A 21,471-nucleotide genomic window follows, 5' to 3' on the forward strand; every position below is an offset into this window, starting at 1 on the left:
CTCCAGCATACCTTTGGTCATTTACCTAGCTCTTTGCCAATCTAGTATCTGCTAGAATCTTCTACTAAATTCCTAAAAATCTTAGCTGCTTTATTCATTATCTAAAATATATAAATAAAACCAGACAGAAAGAAAACCTTCATCCTGTTGCCTTCATGATGTAGAATTTGATTAACATAGCTCTAGTGAGCATGGAATTTAACTTCCGGATGAACTGAAGTCTTTAGTAAAATTCATCCCACTTATATTCAGAGTAACAACAGAAACAAAATCCAGTTGTTTTTGTTCACATAAAGGATCCTGATCAGTTCCATGAATTTTGTACCTGAGTGAGGCAAGATAAATCATATTCAGAGCTCTGAAGGTTTCATTTGTTAAACAGCTCTCTTCCCTTGCGCTCTTTTCCATTTGTTTTTAACTAAATGTATTATTAATAGAGAAGGATGCCAAACAGTTTGCAGGCAGTTAAGAACTTCTTGCTTGTTTGCTGTTCTTAAGATCATATCCATAGAAAGGAATTGATATGAAAAAAGAAGAGGAAAACAAGGAGCATCCTTATGTCACATACACCATGTAAAGGGGAAATTCCAGAGCGGATCTTGGTCATTTGAAGTTCACAGCAAGGAACAAGCTACTCCAGTTTGTTATTTTTTCGGCTGATGCTGTCTAAATCAATATCTACAGAAAAAATATTTTACAGTGTCATATGCTTCTATAGAGGAAAGATGATGTATGTGAGAAAGGCAGATGATGCAAGTTCCAAAACAATTTATCAATCAGGATTTGGGGTTTAATATTTCTGAAACAAAGCTGAATAACAACATACCATATTCTTCAAATTTGATAAATATGAGCTGCTGAGAGGCTACAATCTTTCAGAAGAAATGTGTTTACAACCATGTGTTTTTTCAGCTTTGGCATCCTGCCACCAGATTTGTTTGCGACTTGGAGAACAAACAAACAAACCAACCAACCCCAAGGCTTTGAAACAAAGAAGAATAAGTACCAATGAGCAGTGAATGCCATTGCTCACTCAACTATCACCTGAGCTAAACGTACCTCTAAGTCTCTCAAGACAGTATATTTGGATGACAGTTAACAATTACACATAGAAAAGAGAGGGCAAAATCATGAATGCACCCAGTCCTCCAAAAGAGTTAGGCATGTGCTTCACTCCCAGTGCAGCAGATTAGGGTCCTCTTGCCTTTCACTAGATCAGGATTTCCTAAGAGGTCAGAACTGCTATCTCCTGCCTGTCCTTGATACATGACTTTCAATTTAAAGTTCTTGTCCAGGTCAACAAAAGCAACGCACTCTGCCTGAAACTATCCTTGACACAGACCACTATAAGCACTTCACAACTGTCCTGAGTAAAGTGGCTTTGAACAGGCTTCTGAACACCAGCAGATGACAGTCCAAAACTGGATCAAATCTCTGGGGCCTGTTAGTTACAGAAAAAAAAACCCTACCCTTAAAAAGAGGTCATGCTTGTCATATACCAAGTACTTAGAGGTTTTTGCACTAGCAACAAAATATATCTCTCTATAAACGTATGCGACTGGAAACCCAGCAGAATATCTGGGGGCTGCACCCCTAAGCGTACAGCAGTACTCTCCTTCAGTCCAGAACAATCCACATTACAGGATGGATAAGGGATACCGCAAAGATGAGGGATGTTACTTCAGAACAGTCTAGTTGATAGTTCGTGTCAAAGTAACATAGTTCGTGCAGCAGTAACAACATGCCATGGTGGCTGGTGGCCTGAGGCACTACGCGCTGTGGCTAACAACACCTAGCTAGTACAAACAGTATCACATGCCTTGCGGTATCTCTTTGCTTAATTATTCCAGCTTGAAGCCTAAAGGGGGGGAAAGTGAAACTGCATTGGTTTGTTTCTCTGTAGGTTTTATTTCTTTGGCATGTAAAATGTCAGCGTATGGGTATAATGAGAAATTACCACACTTTAAGTGTCTAACCACATTTAATGTTTAGTCTTGCAGATCTGAAAGCTCTGATGCTTCTGCTGCTGCAATTACTGGCTCAGAGGATTCACAGCAATAGCAAAGCTTGAATCCTGCAATGAATCAGTGCAGGTTCTGCAATAGACCGCCACCTTCATGTAAACCATCGCACAGATGGAGGGCTTGTCCCAGTTGTGTTTGAACTTTCCACCATATTCATCACTTAACTGTTACAACAAAGCCACAACAGCGGCTTCCTGATCATACCAGAAGTATGTGCTGGTCACGACAACCAGGCTGGCACTGCAAGAGGTAACCAGTCTTCCTCCCTGCACCTCCAGTCCCCCCCGAAACTGTGGTAGTTTTCCTAAGGAGAGAGTTTTTAATGCAGGATACTGCAAAAAATGTCCTTTACCAGCCTAAATGTACAAAATGCCTGCAGTACCACTAATCCAAAATGTGAGCAGTAACACAAAGGATTTGTGGGTCGTGTTCTTCCTCCTATTTAAAGTAAGCATCTTTTTAAGGTATAATACGTTCAGCAAGCCCCCCATATTCAGAATTACTCTCTTTTTTCCCTTTTTATTTCTACTTACATATGCTATTTGTCTGAATGCTGCCTAATTCGCAGATGCAATAAGTAAAATAATCTTGAAAAGATGAAGCTATAGAAGAGAATGCAGTTTAAGTTAAGAATGTCTTTGATTCAAAGACCTGCAACGCTGGAACACTGTCATGGCTCCCAGCAACACCATCTGGCTTCTAAGACACACCGAGACCATTTTTCCCAGCAGAAAAAGACCTGCAGCTCCCACTGGTTTCAGCTTGACTGGTAGATCAACACATTCATGAACTGGGACTATTGCTTTTGACAAAGTTATTGCAGTTTTGTCAACAAGAAAAGACTCAGGTCTTCTGGCACAAAACCACCAAGAGCCGATAGCCGATAGCCCTATCAGGGACTACGTCTTACAGGAATAAAATATGTTTATATTTACATCGAAGCTGTACTCCTTTTTCACATGTATATTTGGTGGTGTTGCTGAAAGCAATGAGGAGAGGATAGCTTACATTTCATATCTGAAGTGGAATGCAGAAACATTAACACTGCAAAACGAAAGGCTACAAAACTACTCTGGTTTTAAATCATGAAGCTAGTGCAAACATCTAAAAGCAAGACAACATTTTTCATTAGTTTTTCCAAAAAAGGCAAAAAGCAGAACTACTTATTTCTGACAATTAAGCAGCTTACACAGTCTTTGTTCTACTGACACTTAAAAATGCAGTTTTCAATTATTTATACTGTAGTTCAACACCTAAAGCAGGAAAAAAGTATGAAGTCTGTATTCTGCAGCACAAGTAACCCTTACTGAAGGGTTCAATCTATTTATAATAGTGTTTCCCTTAGGAACTACCAGTTGGCAGGGTGTACAGGCTTGGATTCTGCCATACTTGTAATGCACTATCATCCATTAACACTCTGATCAGCCAATAATGTTACACTAGTCATAGACACACGTTATCAGATACAGTATTTTTTTCCCCCAAAGATGCTGACCTCATTTAAGAGCAATTCAGAAATCAGAAGGTTGTCCGTGACCAAGGCATTGACATGCCAGCAGCTGGAGTGGGTTAAGAAGTTGCCATATGAGCACATTTCGGTCACGAGTTCAACAACTTCAATTCACTAAGGGAGGGTTTAAATTAATCTTCTGAACCCTCTTAGAAGCATCTGGGAGGACTCACCCCTCTTGGCCCACCAGCTCCATTGTAGGGACAGTTGCTTTCAGCAGGGCAGCTAAGATTTTCACAGAATCATAGAATCGTTTAGGTTGGAAAAGACCTTTAAGACCTTTAAGAAGTCCAACCATTAACCCAGCACTGCCAAGTCCACCACTAAACCATGTCCCTGAGCTCCACAGCTACATATCTTTTAAATATCTCCAGGGATGGTGACTCTGCTACCTCCCTGGGCAGGCTGTTCCAATGCTTGACAACCCTTTTGGTGAACAAATTTTTCCTAATATCCAATGCCTCCCCTGGCACAACTTCAGGCCATTTCCTCTTGTCCTATCGCTTGTTACCTAGGAGAAGAGACCGACACCCACCTTGCTACAGCCTCCCCTCAGGTAGTTGTAGAGAGCAATAAGGTCTCCCCTCAGCCTCCTTTTCTCCGGGCTGAACAACCCCAGTTCCCTCAGCCGCTCCTCATAAGACTTGTGCTCCAGACCCTTCACCAGTTTTGTTGCTCTTCTTTGGACATGCTCCACTGCCTCAATGTCTTTGTTGTAGTGCGGGGCCCAAAATTCAACACAGTTTTTGAGGTGCAGCCTCACCAATGCCAAGTACAGGGGCATGATCATGTCCCTAGTCCTGCTGGCCACACTATTTCTTATCCAAGCTAGTATGCTGTTGGCCTTCTTGGTCACCAGGGCACACTGCTGGCTCGTTTTCAGGCAGCTGTAGAGCAATACCTTCTGGTTCTTTTCCACTAGGCAGCTTTCCAGCCACTCTTCCCCAAGCCTGTAGTGCTTCACGGGGTTGTTGTGACCCAAGTGCAGGAGCCGGCACTTGGCCTTGTTGAACCTCATACAGTTGGCCTCAGCTCATTGATCCACCCTGTCCAGATCCCTCTGCAGAGCCCTCCTACCCTCAAGTAGATCAACACTCCAACCCAAACTGGTGTCATCTGCAAACTTCCTCAATCCCCTCATCCAGATCGTTTATAAAGATATTAAACAGAACTGGCCCCAGTACCGAGCCGTGCGCAACAGCACTTGTGACCGGCTACCAACTGGATTTAACTCCATTCACCACAACTCTTTGGGCCTGGCCATCCAGCCAGTTTTCAGCCAGTGAAGAGTATGCCTGTCCAAGCCATGAACAGTCAGTTTCTCCAGGAGAATGCTGTTTTAAACAGCCCCAGTCATTTGCAAAGTGAACATGCACCAGTGGTCTATGTGTCTCAGGTGCTTTTGGAAATGTTACTAAGATTCAAACTGAGACATGTAAGCAGGTCTAGAGGCAGCATTCACACAGAAATTAAACTGAAATCAAGCACTATGGTGAAGGACAAGACAGATTTTCCTAAAAAAATTCAAAAATTCCAGACCAAGATCCTCCTGGTTTTGTAAAACAGGTATAAAAATGGCCAGCAACAAAAAAACTAAACATAGATGGGGCAGATCTAGTCTAAACACAGTCCTTTCGGTCTCTCGTGTTTCTCTTCTTAAACAGTCATTCTGAAGTAGGCTTTTATCTATACCACAGTAACTATCTGAACAGAGGCAATGTCGACTTCTCCACACACTGCTTTACTCAAGTGTTTTAACACACTTCTGGAAGAGCCTTCTGTATGAGTGGGGCTGTAGATCAGGTTTCATTACAGTTCGTTACCTAATCAATACAAATAGGACTAGGACTTAACGTAGAACTCCTGGGAAATCATAATAATCACCCACAATTACTTATGAAAGCCAATCAATGACCAAGAGGTTTTATGTGTCATTTATATACCTTAAATCAAACTTCTGAGATTAAACTTTGATTCCTAACACGATTAACATGTTGCAGCACTAAGCAAAACAACACACAAGCAGGCACTACTTTAAATGCTGACTGTGAGGGCAACCAAGGATGAAGCCAGGAGAGCACGAGCAGCCCTGAAACACATCAGTAAGGGAGGTGCAACAATACAGTTGAGACAGTGGATACAGGAAGAGGAATAAAAACAGTGAAATAAGCACCTACAGCTATCTTTTCCTCCTGTTCCTTCAATGAAACAAGCTACCTTCCAGTGGTCAAAATGAAAGATAAAGACAGTAGAAGGCAAGGTTCCAAGACTCAGATCCCAACTGTCAGAGGTAAAGGGAAGAGAAAGAGAGAGAAAAAGAAATAATATTTCAGGATGCTTCGCTTGTTTCTCACTGTGGGAAAGTCTGCAGAAACTGGAGGTTTACCATTTCTGTCATATTTATCACACAAAATACATTACAATGGGTGACTAATAAACTCAGGCTTTCTGTCAAAAAGTCATGTGTCCTTCTGTAGCGTTGTTCTGGTATTACCATTGCGTATTTACTACCAAAATTTCTTTCAGTATCTGCATAACATAGTTGAATAACTTTGCAGGCAGTGAGATCAGTTCAAAAAAAGTTGGAAACATGCACAAAAGGCTATTCATTGTGCTATTTTTACTGTTCTGAAGTCCATACCATGAACAGTGACTCATAAGAGTAGCAAGCCAGAGAAGCACTTGCAAACCATGCAAGCTTGTTTACTTATTTATTTGTTTGCTCCAATTCATTACATTCCTCAGTGTAAAATCTATGGGACTTGAGAAGGAAGAGGGAGAAATTCTATTCCCGAAGAGCTCTCCCTCCCACCCACCATGCCCTACCAAGATGGTGGAGGTCACGTGAGGGGTCTGGGCATACACCTCCCACGTCCACTCCTGAGAACTTGAGGCCAGGCTGGCTGGGTGAAGAGCCCCTGCATGCTAATGGAGCACGCTCCCTCTGGTGGCTTCACTCAGTCTTGCTTTATCAGCATCGACAACAGGGTACAAAGAACAATTAAAACAGCCAAAAATTTTGTTTGCCTGTTTTAAGTCATACATTGAAGCTGTGCTTCTTTTTCCCCTCTAGTCCTGGGTTGACGTTAACTTTTGGTGGGTCTGTGCAACTGCTGTTTTGGAGAGGCTTGTCAAAGTGCATGATAGCATGCAGTTACAAAAGCAAATTGTTTTTTTCCATGTAATGCAGTGGCATTATGGACCCAGAGAGCTATTAGAATAAGTATGAATAATAATTAAGAATAATAATATCTGCTTCACCTGTGAAACTCTTGATATAATGTTTTAAAAAATGTGTCTGCCCAGGCCTAGCAACATTTTCCTTCAAGCAGGAGGTGAAGAGGAGGTTGGTTTTCTCTGCAGGCTCTGGTTGGCCTTGCATAGAGCGGGGATGATGTTTTGCTACTGTTGCTTTTGTCTTCGTTTCACTGTTCTGCCTTGAGATTTTTTTCTATCCTGTCTGGCAGGTTGCTTAGGAGCCTGGGCAATATGTTCCCATGCCCATATGTTGAAATCAAAACAAACAAAATACAGTCAAAACAAAGACACTGGGAATATTTCCCATTTGAATATATGGCTCATCTATCACAAAAGAGAAAAGAGTGTGTTGGTACTTTACCACATCATATGTCAGGACCAAAACATTTACCTTTAAAAGTAAAATTTCTAACACCCAGAAATAGGTGTGAGCATCCTAACAACCACAGACTTTACTTTTCTTAAGGTTAGATTAGGGTTAAGACTGAATCTCATAGCTAGTGTATCTGAATGGTGGATAATTTTGCCAGGTACAATAATATGAATAAGCGCTGTTACTTAGACATCTGAAAATATTTGGATGTAAAAGCCTAAGACAGTGAAACAGCGCAACACTGGGTTGTAATCAATATTTTTGCTCAAGGTAAAGTGAAACCCATGAACATACTTGACTAAACATGTCAGCTGTGAACAAATGAAAATGACGGCACTGAAAGATTAGATAATAGCACTATGATTCATATTTAAGAGTGAATAATACTGAAAGAATTCGAGGAATACTCAGAAACACGAGTAAGAGGAAACCACACAAAAGGCGCAGGGATCGGGCTCAAACAGAAGAGACAGCTGACATGTAAATCTGAATCTAGCTACTGATACCCAAAGGCACAGGCAAGATGAAAGAGGTATTTGAAAACCTTGGGTTTGCAAGAGAAAATCGGGCAATGAGGGGAAAGAGAGGAGTGCAAGAAATAATTAGACACTTAGAGAGTACAAACTATGTCACTTCTCCCCAAAACTGGCAGCTTTGCTTAAACATTATATATTCCCATCACACATTTAGGAGCATTAAAAGGTGTATGGAGTACAAAAGTCTAGCACCACAGGCAGCAGGGAAAAAGTGTACACTTGCAATTAAAAATCCCTATATTTCCAATTGATCTTACAATAGGTAGTCAGATGTGACAAAAGAAGACTAGTCTCCAGAAATACAGGATATCTAATAGGTAATAATCATATTTAGTAATACTTGCTACTGCTAATTCATTTCATCTTCTTTGCTTTGACTCTTGTCAAGTCCCTGATACAAAACCATGTAAGGCAGATAGTTTCTTTTGTTCCGGTCTTACTTTCTGCCTTACCACATTGTTCCTAAGACAGCACGTTATCTTTAAAACATGTACAAAATTGAAATCATGTCAGATTCTGTTACTGTCCTAGAGCCAACATTTTAATACCATGCTATTAGTTCTATATTTAATACTAAAATAGTAGCAGTACCTCTTCCGCAAAGTTAGTTTTCTTGTCAAGCATTTCTCGTAATGTCTGAAGAATTTTAATGCAGAGCTTTTCTTCTTTCTCCATTAGCTTCTTTGTGTGATTAATCAACCTTAAAGTAAAATATTAAACCTTAAAAAGCATTGCACTTTGTTGCTAAGCCATACTACAATTCCTTTATGCAAAAATTGCCTGTCACTATATTTTTCCTCAAGGAAAAGAAATAAAGGTAGACAAGAGAAATCACAATTAAAAAGGAAATGGGACTTTCAAGGTGTTGTGAGTTTTTATGTCAATTTGCATATCTCACTGCCCATACAGGAGGCAGAATTCTACATCCAGTTTTTACGAGTGCTTCCAGATTAAGATGCAAACTTGCTATTTCATCCTTTCTTTATTTAAAAGTAACCATGTATTTATTTTACCTTTATTTAAAGGTAGCCAGTGTTCACCAGGCACCTTGCAAACTTTAAAGGCTACAACCTTTACACCTTCCAACCTTGATGACGGTTATACTTATTATAAAATCAGCAAATGGCATCCAGCAAAAAGGATCCCCAAAAACCTTACATGGAAGCATTCAGAAATGCAGATATTTGGATGAAACATAACCATTGTTTACATTCACACAGCAACTTTACAAAACTGTTTCAAGTCAGAAAACACGGTACATTTCTGATTCCAACTAAGACTGTGATGGGAGTTTGGGTTTCAGTCAGCTTAAGCCAATACCAGAAGCAGCCTTTCTACCTCTGCGCAGAGCAAGTCCTTGCACTGGTTCACCTTATGGCTGAAGAAATGTTTGTGAAAACAGAAGGGAGGAGGAAATCTGAAGGCTTTGGACAGGTTTTTTTCCATCAGTACCAGTTGCTGGGTTACAGTGGACAGTACAGTGTTTGTGAAATTATGGCCTAGGATCAGCATACAGCAAAGGCACTGTGGCCACCAATTGCACTGAAAGGTGGCACCGTTAATGGCCCTAAATCACAAAGAGTTGCCAAATCCAGGGTTGGGAGGGACAACACTGCATAATCTAGACTATCACACCACAACCCAACAAAACTGATTATATTTAGATCACTGCTAAGTTAGTGCACTAATGCCATCCCAGGCTCAGTGGAGACATTGTGCAGGACTCTCCCACTCTCATTTTCACCAATTTCATGAGCTATGAGTCCAAGACAAAGTAGCTCTCAGGCCTGCAGTACTAACAATATTTTTAAAGAGTTACATCTTTATCTCAGGATCCCTGCATAGCTCTGCAAAGCCTTCCTTTGCCATGGAAGTTAATTAAATCAAACAGAAAACTGTTTATTGCATTACACGGGCCATGTCCAGTAGCCCTCTACTTAATTTGATGCTGACTTTGAAAGGAGTTTGGACAGAGGGGATGGGACAAGCTCAATATTTAACTTAATTTTTCCAAATATTTAAAGTATATCATTGTAACATTACCTCTGCAGAATATGCAAAAAGCCAAGGAATCAGGAGCGCTGCCAAATGCATTCATTTCCCCCAAGTTACCTCTGTTTAAATTACAGTTTCTCAAGGGCAGCGAGGGCATCTCACTTGAGGACTAATAAAAAAATTGCAAGACTCTATTCCAATCCACAGTCTGCAAATAAAACATCTAATAATTCAAGACCAAGTAGGAGTGCCAGTGAAATGTATTTTTAAAAGAGCTGTTGGCAGCTTAAAATAAAAATCAAAAGATTTATTTGCTTTACTGAAAAAGAAAAAAACCCTAAACCTGAGCACCCCACCCCGCTTCACTATGAATTCTTGAAAACTCTAGTATGGAAAGTCTAAGTTTCTGCTGTAGATTTGGAGAACCTTAATAGCAAAAGTAGCCCATTAAGAAAACAGGAGTAAGTTGGGACTGTCACAGTTTTAACAAGATCTAACATACAATGTCTAAGCAGGCAAGGCAAGCAACCTCTCTCTCTACTCCTCTCTCCAGACTCCTAAATTGCTGAGAAACATAAAACATGCAGCAAAAGACCTCAGTTTAAGCTTTCAGTATGAACGCAGACACCTACATGCTTAAGTCACTGTTGAAAATCAGAGGTAAGTGCTGTTAAAAATTTTAACTGCCTACCATCTTTTCCAAGGAAGCAAATAGGCCCCTCTTTACACCACTTACTTGGACATGAAAGCACCACATCTTATTCTGGCATCACTCCCCTCAGGAAAAAGAAGTTCTGGACTGTGCAGCACATCAACCAGCACCGAGAATTCAGCTTGCATCATGGGAGTGAACTGCTGCTCCAAGGAGGACACTACATCCTAGGGGAAAAGGAGGATGTCATTCATAACTATGTCTGGCCAAGAAAACTAGGAAGAACATTGCTGTGGAGTTGCACAGTACGGTGTGATGGACTATCTGACCCACTTCCAACAACCAGCAGCAAGAGCCCATGTTAACTCAGTAAAGCAACCTCATGCCTTTCTTCATGCCACTCCTCAAGCAGTGGGAAGGTGCCCATTACTCTCTCCTTGCTGTTCTCTCTCAAATTTCTCCTCTAAAGTAGTGCCCACAAAACACTCAGCAACAGTCAAGAGGATGGCATGCTGGAAAAACACGGCTTGTCATACGTGGTGACAGTGTATCACCAGAGGTGTGGCATCCTTGGTATGTAGGGCTCCTCCATTTGTCTGGGTCCTTCTGTTTTCTTAGTTCATAAAGTCCTGATGTCCTTTAACCACTACATGCACAAGGTGATCTCCACCTTACAGGTATTCTCTAGTGAACAAATCTGACATAATGGCTCCTAAAACCTCCCGAGCACCTCCTCTGCAGTCAAAGCAGGACACGTGACAGAGGTCCTTCTCTGCGAACCACTTTGGGGAAAAGCGGTTCCTAACTTTCTAACCTCCTAACACTCTCTGTTGACTTCTGTAGGAGCTGAATTCAGATCAGGGATCAAAAGGCCCTGCATGTTGGCTTCACTTTGAACAGATACCAGAGAAGAGCCGAGCCTTCTACTCCCCCCACTAAGAAGTGCCAAAGTCACTGTAATCCAGCACTAAAAATGCAATGAGTCTGTCTCTGGCACGTGTTATGTAAATGCACTACCGCAACTACTGCCCAAGCCATTTGCTATTTTTGTACCTGTAGTTTTTCTATTATGTTCCTGTAATCCCATGCAGGCCCACCAAGAGCTTCTTTAAAACGAGGTCCACTACGGGCTGACATTCTCCACCCCATGGCTGCCCTCTGCACCATGTTAGAGTGACTCTTCATGAACAAGGTGTTGACCTGGCTGTCCAAATCCACTGGAATTGCAATCCCACGGTTCTTTGCTTTGACAGGAAGAAAAAAAGAAGAAATTTACAGTGGCAAAAATTTGCAAATCTTATGAAGATCACGGCATGCAAAATCCTGATACACCTGAAGTTACGGGGCAGGGCGACCTCACTTCAACAGCTTTTAAAAATAAGGATAAAAAACAAGCTGGTAAAAATCAGCCATAATCTAGTTCAAGAAAGCAAGTTGTACCACTTTAAATGAGACGAGGATAATTTCCAGTATGTATTTTCACAGGTACAGACGTTTATTTTTTAAAACAGAGTAATTTTTTTACTAACTTAAAAAAAAATTCAGATGCAGACAAAATAACAGTAACAAAAAGAGTATGTGTTATTATTTCAACAGCTAGTTTTACTCTATTCAGAATTAAATTCAAAAAGTCTTCTTTCTAGTGGACATATGCACATTTTGCAAATTTATCCCAAGTGCAATTTGTTGCTTTTCTGTATATTTCTCTTGCAAAGACCTTGAGAAACCAAGTGCATACAAATTAAATTTGAAAAAGACTGTCTCCTCTTCCCCTTCGGTTTCCTATACAGCCAGAGTTGTTAAACCATGGGGTTCCTGGATGCCACTGCAATATAACCGATAGTTAACAAACATGCGATAGTTTAACTGACAATTAAACAAATAATAATAGTTTTAAAAATGCAGTTGGTTGTTTTTTTTTTTTTTAAACTTGAGGGGCAGGAAGTGACAAAAGAGAGAATACCAGAGAAAAAAAAACTTGAGGAAAGACTTGCACAAATTCTTACAGGGCATCCACTATTAAACTACTATTGCATCCTGAACTGTCGTTTGAAAAGGAATTCTTAAAGACAATGTTAAAAGGTGTCTGCCCCCTCCTCCACAAAAATCTTTGTGTTAGCTGCATCTCTCCTTTCCACTGGAGACCAGAGTGACATTCTTCTTCAGCTCAGCATGAGTCATCTGAAATTCAACAAATAAACAAGAGATCGATGCAGCAATCTCTGTTTGAAAGATCAGGTCACAGCCCAGTGATTAGGCTTTGTATTCTACGTCATTTCACTTAATTTCCATGGCATAGTTTATGTTTAATAAAAACTTAGAAGTAAAATGAGGAAGCAGCTCTAGCTCATTTGTAATAATGACTAATAATAACTAACTTTTCAGTTTTCCTTATTGAAACAAGGTGAATTTTTAGAAAAGCGTTAGCCCATATTACAGTTCTGCACAACAGTTCTCTGAGGCATTTCCCCACCATTCTGCACTAACATCCAGTAGCGGAAGGCACCAAAAATATTCCACCCCTCCCTCCCAGTTATTAAAAAATACAAAACTAAGTCCTGAACTTGTGAAGTCAACAGATGCCCTTCTTTGCTAAACGGCCTATGCATCAAACCCCACGGGAGTACTTGCAAGCAGAGAGTCAGGCATACAGCTCTGAAGAATGAAGGCTCGTGTGCTGCCAAGCACAGTGAGTCACAGATTCCAGGCAGAAACTTTATCTTCCCCTAAACACTATATTGTAAAGGCAGCATTTATTGTAAGCCTAAATTTGGCTGTGACACCTCAACCCTCAGTCTCACAGACTACGGCAAGAGTGCTCGGTCATGCATGTCCTCATCCCTTCAATAGCTCCTGCCTTTTCCCACTGCAAAGGGTGTATCCTCATACAGGACCAGGGCCTGTGGATTAGCCTGTTTAACTGAGATGGAAGAGAGATTTCTTATTCTATTTCTGGTAGGCACTTTCTTTGAAACAGTTTGCCGTAGGAAATTGAAGAAAAATTTTCTTAGGTCAAGATGGGAAGACACATTTCCCTGCAACCATAAGCAAATCCTCAGCAGCAGCCGTACAGCAGTTTCCACAGTGGCAACGGGCTTTTCCTTTCCACTCTATTTGTTCTGAAGGCAAGGTCCCTGATTATCATGAGGAAAATGCCATGTATGGCTGGCCATTATTTCTAATGATTGTTTTTCCATATTATTTGACTGGGTTATTTTTCAAAACACATTCACACTGCTGCTGCTTACTTTATTACAGAAGTCTATTAAAGTTCTGCCACTGTTGGTAGGGTGCTGCAGCCTATTAATCCAATTTATTGTGTCCTAATGTCAATCACTGGAATGTTATCGGACAATGCTCGCTTCTCAATTAAGTGGTATCTATGCAGAATCCTGCTATATCTAGGAATAAATTTAGCAATGGGGAGCATGCTGTTCAGAGGAAAATCCAGACTTCTGCAGTCCTATAGATGCCATTTGAAGTTAACAACTTCCATCAGTGTCTGAGGAGCAGTCAAGGACTATGATTGTTCAAAGAGCTGCAGCTAATTAAAACTATCACAAAGAAAACCAGAGAGAGAGGAAAAAAAAAAACCTCCTTTGTTTTGAACAGTTCTTATATGTATAATTCCATTTGTAATTAAGATTTGTATTGGTTGTCAAAGGGCACTGTTGAAGTATAAGCTATAAACAAAGCCTTTGTCTTCTTATTTCTTTGCAGCTTGTAGAAAGTTTATCTTTCATTTGTTTCACATTTCATTATTTAAAACAACATGAAACATATTTTTACATTTTGGAAAGCTGATGAACAAATGTGAACATAAATATTTATTTTTAATTTAGGTGTTGTAGGCTGCTTTCCTCTTCAAAATGTGTCAATCTCCCTTAAAGTATGAACATAAAATATTTAAAAGCATGTTTATTTTTGTTCCACTTAGAAGTACTTTTGGACGGCACTCAAACTTGCAAAGTAGGGTTAGAGCTGGTAGACAAAGGAGCTAGGAGGGGGTAAAATTATGTCTTGCATCTGACTAGTGAACTTGTGAAAAAAAGCATGCTACGTGATGTAAACTACTACCATAGGTATCAAGCAGATACTTACCAGGATGGGCTAGAACATGTCTTCAGCCAAGGTAAATTCTGCCTTGCAGTGGAGGGCATAAGGCAGGTTTATATACTGCCCAGTTCCGACCTTGGGCACCCTGCACAGGGCTAGTTACACCCTGAATACACCACGCTGTTTTGCCAGCCTCAGAAGAAATGCGATTTGCTGGGAAACCCTTTGCATGACTAACTCTCCATTTACTGCTCACAATTCTGCTATCAGCCATAGCCCCAGTTCAGCCAAGATAAGCAAGCAAACGATACCCATGGAAATAGTAAGCAACGCAGTGCTGCCAACGCAGCCAGGTCACAGTAAGATGTTCTGCTCTGTGCCAGGTGGTTCTGTGTGTATCCAGTGCATCAGCAGCTTTCCTCTCCTTTACTGTTTAAACTATTAAAAAGTACCCCGAGATGGGGACTCAAAAGAAGAGGGCAACATTAACGTCGCGAATCAAATAGCTAAAAATCAAGCCGCTCTCTGTGAGTGAGTGGACTCCGCTGAAGTCTCAAGAGCGTAGTCCAGCTGCTAACACAAGGGCTGAAATGGGCTGAGATGTATTTTGTTAAATTACCTGCACATAGTTCTCTTCACAGAAGCACAGAAATTGGAAGTAAAAGGACCTATTTCAGGAATGCTTGCTGAAGCACTGTCCTTTCCCTGTACTGCTTACCTGAGTCTTAGGATCAATTGGTACTAAGGATTTCCAGGAAGTGGCCTTTGCTTGTAGTTTTCCTTGAAAGCCCATTCTTTAGAGTATTCTATCTTGCTATAAGGAAGCTCGCCATTCTCCTTGATATTCCCACCTAGTGCTCCCCAATTTTAAATTTAACTCCATTAGCTTTTGTAGTATATACAAAATACAATAGTATTTAGTGGCCTCACGGCTATTTAGTACACTTTGCACCACCCTAAACCATCCCTGGGCTGGGCTTTCCGGGGGACGTGCAGGCATTTCACCCCTTAGAGCACCTCAAGGAGTGTGACGGGCAATCTGGGTCCCAAAAAAGCCACAGCTGAAGGTTTTACTCTTCTTGCTGTTTATGCCCCTCCGGTAGTTGCAGACAGCCATATCATGTTCTCCCACACTTCCCAGTTGTCACTTAACGGAGCGATGCATATTTAGTTCAATTAATTTTGCTCCATAAATCAGTCCCTCCAGCTCCTTAATCATTTACTGACTGCTTAACAAATGCATTTGGATGGAGAGACACTAATGCTAGCAACAGCAAGACTTTTTAAAAGAAATAAAAGCGTTGTCTAGACAAGACACAAGCCTGCCAATCTTGTACCCTTCACTTGGATGTTTTTTTCCAACAGAAAATCTACACTAAAATATTTATCAGTCTGTAAAAAGATCATCATTGAATTTTTCTTGCAATTAGGGAAACACAAACAGTTAAAATAGAATAAAATATGTGCTTCATGTGAAATGTATTCTTCTTGCTGTCAAAAAAGTAACAACTGGATAATTATTTTATTTGAACTAAAAATTGAAAATGAAGGCCTAGCTTTTTATAAAATGCAAAAAAAGATTTTAAAACTCAAATAGGAAGTGAAATAAAGCATTTTCAGGGCTGAAAAAAAATTGTTATACAAAAGTTCATCTATATGAACATTAAAATAGACACAATAATTCCAAAGAAGCAATAAAATGTAACCTAGATTTTATGTTTAATGTTTCCTGTTTCTGATTTGTCAAAGAAAAGGAAAAGGCTTTAGAGGACATAAAAGCATGGTCAAGAAGCACCACAGGAGAGTTTTTTGGGTTCTGTATGAAGGGGTAGTAGTAAGCTGAAACCGAGGAATAAATACTCAACTAGAAAGGACTTCACCACTCCTTCAGACCATCTGCTCTCTGTTACAGACAACCCATGTTCTTTAATATCTTTTGAAAAATGTATTGAGTCCCATTTAAAATGAAGCTAGCTTTTCTGCCATCCCTCCTCCCTCCATTTTCTCTTGGCCAACTGACCAAGGACACCCTTCCAAGGTTGGTTCCAAACCTCCGATTTACAATCTAAATTTATTTAGGTTATTTACAACCTAGCGTAATTTATGTCTAGTTGGTTTTGGGTCAGCACTGTCCTTTAGCTTAAATGTCTCTTCTTCGTGACTATTTATCTCCCTAAGTACTTTTAAAGAGCACCAACACGGCCTTTGTTTTGCTAGGCAAAACACATGGGGCTCCTGAAGTCTCTTCTTGTAATACAGTTCTCCTTTCCCCTGACCCTCACAGCAGTACTTCCTCTGTACCTGTTCCAGTTTTGAACTTATGAAATAGCAGTCTTATAGGACTTGCTTCCAATTCTGTAGGATGGAAACAAGGATTCTCCTTTTGCTTCTCCTGCACAGCATCCTAGAGTATAATCTGATAATGACTAATGTAATTTGGCTTGCTAACAGATTTTTTTTTAAGGGTCTGCCAAGAGAAATACTCTAACAAAATGCAGGGTCCTATCTGCCACTGTTAACTCATCTGGGAAATTCCAATTATTTCATTATTGGTGCTAACAGCACAGCCATGGATATACTTACATCCTTGGGATACAAACACAGTGGCAGAGGGAAGATGCAATTTGTAAAAATACAGGGGAGAAAGCTAATGGATATTACAGAGACAAGAGTGCAATACAACTAGATTAGACCTTGTAACAGAAAATAAAACTGATGCTTGGGGGTAAAGATACAAGAATAACCACTTAATTAAGAAGCAAAACCAGTTCTTTGCATGGGTCCTGAAGGACTGGTCAGCCCTAGGAGAAAGACCCTGCTCCAATACAATTTAAGATATACAATCCAAATCTTTAGTTGTGAGAACAGGTGATATTCCCCAATTTTACCATAGCTGAGACTGGTCTCCACCCCTTCTCAATCTTGCAAAGATGGTAAAATGTAGAAACTGAAAGTCCTTTGATAATGAATTAATCTGAAATAAATTAAACTGCTAGATGTCTTAGCTCCTCTGTTTTCACAAAGATCAGGGGACCTTTTAAACATTTTTTATTTGTAGCTATTTTACCAATGAAACTGAAACTGTCTTGATCATTCATTTTTTGGACTACATTTTCAAGCAAAAGCTCAGTCTTATGAAAAAAAGAGAAAAAGCAAAAGTGATAAATGTATAATGTGTTAATTCTCATTACTGTGATAGTCTGCTTCAGAAATCCGTATGAACAAGACACATTCATATAAATGTATTATTTTGTAAGTGTTTCTATTCACGCCAGGTAGCCAAATATTTACTGGGCAATAAAAACCTGATGCGCTTTGGTATCTTTGTATTCCAAATCTCTTGGAGCCACAGAGGGGTCTGCTGAAGAAGACAAGCAAGCCTCTATGCTTCTCGCTGAACTGGAGGCAGACAACTGCCTGGAGACAAAGCAGTAAGTGAAGCTTGAAAAGCTTATGAAGTTTTTCCCTAGTGGTCAAGTGGAGTTGAAGTACCAGGGTTATAAGAAATTAGCTTCTGCAAGATATCCTTTTGTTGACCTGGAAGATAATGCACATTCTTACAGTGCTCATAAGAAGACAGATGTAATGATCTTAAGCTCTTGAGGAAATACTTACATCCACCTGCCAGCAACAAACTAGTAAGCACTGAGCAGAATGTACATTGCTTAAACCTGCTCTGAAATGGGTCTTTTAAAAGTGCATTATTACATGGATCTTTGATATCTTGGGAAATCTGTGTATGATCTTTTTTCCTGCTGAGATTCATTTCTAAATCCAGGGCTATGACACACACACACAAAAAAATCATGTTTGTTCTTTCAGCTCTATACTACATTTATTTTCCATCAGAAGTCTTTGGTCCCTGCTGTAAATCTGTCCAATACTCCATCTCTCTGATATAGGCAAAATCTTTCTAGAGGTTTTTTTTTTTAAACCCTGCTGTGAAACATGAAGGCCCTAACATTAAAGCTGTCAGACTCTCAAGTCAAAAAAAAAAAAAAAAAAAGCAAGCAGAAGAGTACTCACAGATGCCTAGCCAAAATCCAAACCTATTCCATATTCACAGCCAGCAAAAGAGGCAAAAAAGGCTGCCCTGTTTGTACTATGGAAGAAACCTCTGCCTTCTCAAAGAGCAGCACCATTTTGTGCAGTGTTAACACCCAATGGAGAAAGGCTCTGGGCACGCACTGTAATCACAAAAGGGCCTCAATTTTAAAAGCCTCTGGTACCCCAGCTGGGGCAGTTCTTCCAAAGCTTTCAGCAGAGCAGAGCAGGCCTACTCAATTAGCCCCGGCAACTCACACTTGGCACCATCCCTAAAAACAGTGAACATCACCGGTGGTTAACAGCTCCACTAGCCAACCAAACTTTAGCACAGGGGTATTTGTTAAAAAATCCGCTTCTTCTCTGGCTAACTTGCTCTTTGGGGAAACCCCCCTCACCTGTTCCCTTATACTCTCTTTCTGCACTGTCAGAATAAAGCGTCAAGTAAAAATGTGTGGCAACTTGCTAACACAACACAATACAAATTTACCATGCTTGATATTAGTGATGAATCCTTAAACAGTTATCATGATATGGACAAGGATATCGGCAATTTGCACGCTAACACGTTCTTTCAGGGGGCAGCTCTGAGGCTGCCAGCCCATGGCATCCCCAGGTGACACTTAGCCCTCCTGCCTAGCTGCCACTGCAGGTGACATGAAGGTCCCAGAGGAGGACACGGGTGATGCCCTTCACCAGCAGCTCAGCTCTGCTCTGCCACGCCTGGGAGTGCCCAGGGCATGCCTGGGGTCCCATGGGTGGGAAGCCAGAGTAGCAAGAAGGTTGGACCTGTAGGACAGCGCAAGAACATACTTATAAAAAACCAACTGTAATGCATCTCCATGGAACAGAAAAAGGAATGAAACAAAAGAGAAGACTACAGCAGAGGTAGAAATTAAATGCACCAAACAGGGAACCAAGTCACATATCTGAAGAAAACTCCAGACATCAGCCGTGCCTTGTTTTCGGGCTTTCCCCTTGGCTCCCCCAGAAAAAGAGGCACACAGATCATCTACTGAAGCCCACCAGCCTTCTCACGTGCTGGTGCACCTGGCCGAGAGGCTGGATCTGTCAGCCCCATTAAGGTGACTCATGCTTCCCCTGTCAGGCTGCTGTGGGGACAAGTTCAGCTTGGCTGTCTCGGCACTATGCTCAAATGTCTCCAAATACCTTCATCTCTGTGAGATAGTGTGGCAACCTCTCTGAGCTAAAATTTTATTTTAGGTGTAGCTCTACAGAAATGAAGACACCAAGCTGTCTTAGAAGCACACACAGGGCATGTTTGGTCTCAAAACCACTCTCGTCTGCCCTGCTTCTTCCTCCTCTCTCCAGACTCCCAAAGGAAGTAATTTACTGATGACTCTTCCAAGAACTGCCAGAGAAGAGCAGGGATATAAGTGTTAAACACACAAACAAGGATCTGTAGAGCTAGAGCTTTATTTGAGACTGTCCGTAGCTGTAGCACAAAGGAAATAAATTGTCTTCAGCTTCCAACTTCTCTTGCCAGATGGATCCATAATTAAATAATTTGCAAAACAAATAAAACAATTGAAGGTTGCTAAGTTTTTAGGTAACTGCTTATTCTCATTCACACAAAAAGTTAATGAGATGTTTTGGTTAAAATGTTAAATGATAATCCTATAAAGTTATCCCAAAATCTAAATTTAGAGTCTATTGTTACAATGCCACAGATGGTTAAGGGACCCTCTCATATTGTTTTATCATTATTTATTACAACTTTTAAAAAATTGCATCAACAGTAGGATTTAGCCAGTTTCTATATCTCTGCCTCTACTCAGTTTTGATTCACCCTGAGCAGAACCTTATTCTACAAGTAATCAGAATGACTGACTTTTAGAAACTATATTGAATAATCCTTTCTTCTGTCACAGCAGAAGACTTTTTAAATTGTATTCATAGAAATTTAACTTCAGAATGAACTTCTGCCAGTCTTCGCTATGTACTGGTGAAGAATCTTTTTTATTTTAAGATAAGAAGCTTTATATCTTCCACTTTAACACAATATTTGAATTTATTTGAAAGCATGTAACTTATTAGCTGCCCTGAGGACTAAATTTGGTCTCGGTGCCAACACAAGGCAATATTCCCCTGACAAGGCTGACTGTGTAACAGCAGTAACTGAGTGGCCTGAAGGTGAGGAATAAGTACAGAAGCTATGGAGTGGCACAACTGTGGTTTCCGTCCCCAACTTCCTGATGGGACAAAATCTGAGCCAGCCCAGGACCGCGACCGGCAAATATGAATGCATCTCCCAGGAACTGAGGGGAAAAGTGATAGGTGTTCTCCAGCGTACAATCCTATGTATCACTGCTTACAACAGCTTGTGCAAATGTAGCCCAGCACAACTAGAAATGGGTTTCTCATAGCTTATGCTGTGTTTTAATACAATAACTTGCTTGAGGTAAAGTTCAACCATCAGTCACTTAGCAAACATCTCTCTGACCTGTAGGTTTCACTTAAGAACCCTATTTGATGGGACAGATTTCAATGGGTTATAAAAGGAGGAAGAATTTATCCTCAGAAATGGGATTTATGAAATCATCACTGTCACAATTTCAGGATGGCAAAGTCAAATTAAAAACTGTTCAACCTGAAGTAAGTCTGATCTTAATACACAGAGTACAATAATGAAAGTAAAACCTGGCACCTACCCACTTCAGCCAAAGTCTTGATACATGACTCCACTGAGGCTTTCTGCGTTGGGTTTGGCCAGGTGCAGTTGTAAATTCTAAAGGCAGACTGCAGCAGCTGAATAAAAACAGGCTGGTGTGTCTGAAAACAAAAACATAATCACAGAATTTTACCCTTTAGAATCTCTTCACAACTGCCCTAAGGTCTGACACAACATAAACCACATGCAAGGGGTGTTTAGCTTGTAGACTAAAGTCACAACTCCATTAAATTCTCTTTGCTTTTCAAGACTGGTGGGAACAGAAATCAATGCTAGACCCCTAAAAAAGGCCAAATCATCCCATTTTTCCTCTGATCACCACTGATATCAA

At 40.5% G+C, this 21,471-nt stretch overlaps 1 protein-coding gene across 1 annotated transcript in view; it reads right to left on the minus strand.

Annotated features, from left to right (window-relative positions):
* Nucleotides 1-21,471, minus strand: part of ITPR2 (inositol 1,4,5-trisphosphate receptor type 2) — a 267,039-nt gene that overhangs the window by 113,801 nt on the left and 131,767 nt on the right. Inside the window, exons 34-37 of the mRNA XM_086756987.1 lie at nucleotides 21,121-21,241; nucleotides 11,402-11,592; nucleotides 10,433-10,575; nucleotides 8,293-8,401 (exon numbers count right to left, since the gene is read on the minus strand). Coding sequence (XP_086613113.1) covers nucleotides 8,293-8,401; nucleotides 10,433-10,575; nucleotides 11,402-11,592; nucleotides 21,121-21,241 — 564 coding nt within the window. The remainder of the gene's footprint in view (nucleotides 1-8,292; nucleotides 8,402-10,432; nucleotides 10,576-11,401; nucleotides 11,593-21,120; nucleotides 21,242-21,471) is intronic.

Source organism: Chlamydotis macqueenii, chromosome 1 (assembly GCF_036417535.1).
Source record: "Chlamydotis macqueenii isolate bChlMac1 chromosome 1, bChlMac1.mat, whole genome shotgun sequence".
NCBI lineage: Eukaryota > Metazoa > Chordata > Aves > Otidiformes > Otididae > Chlamydotis > Chlamydotis macqueenii.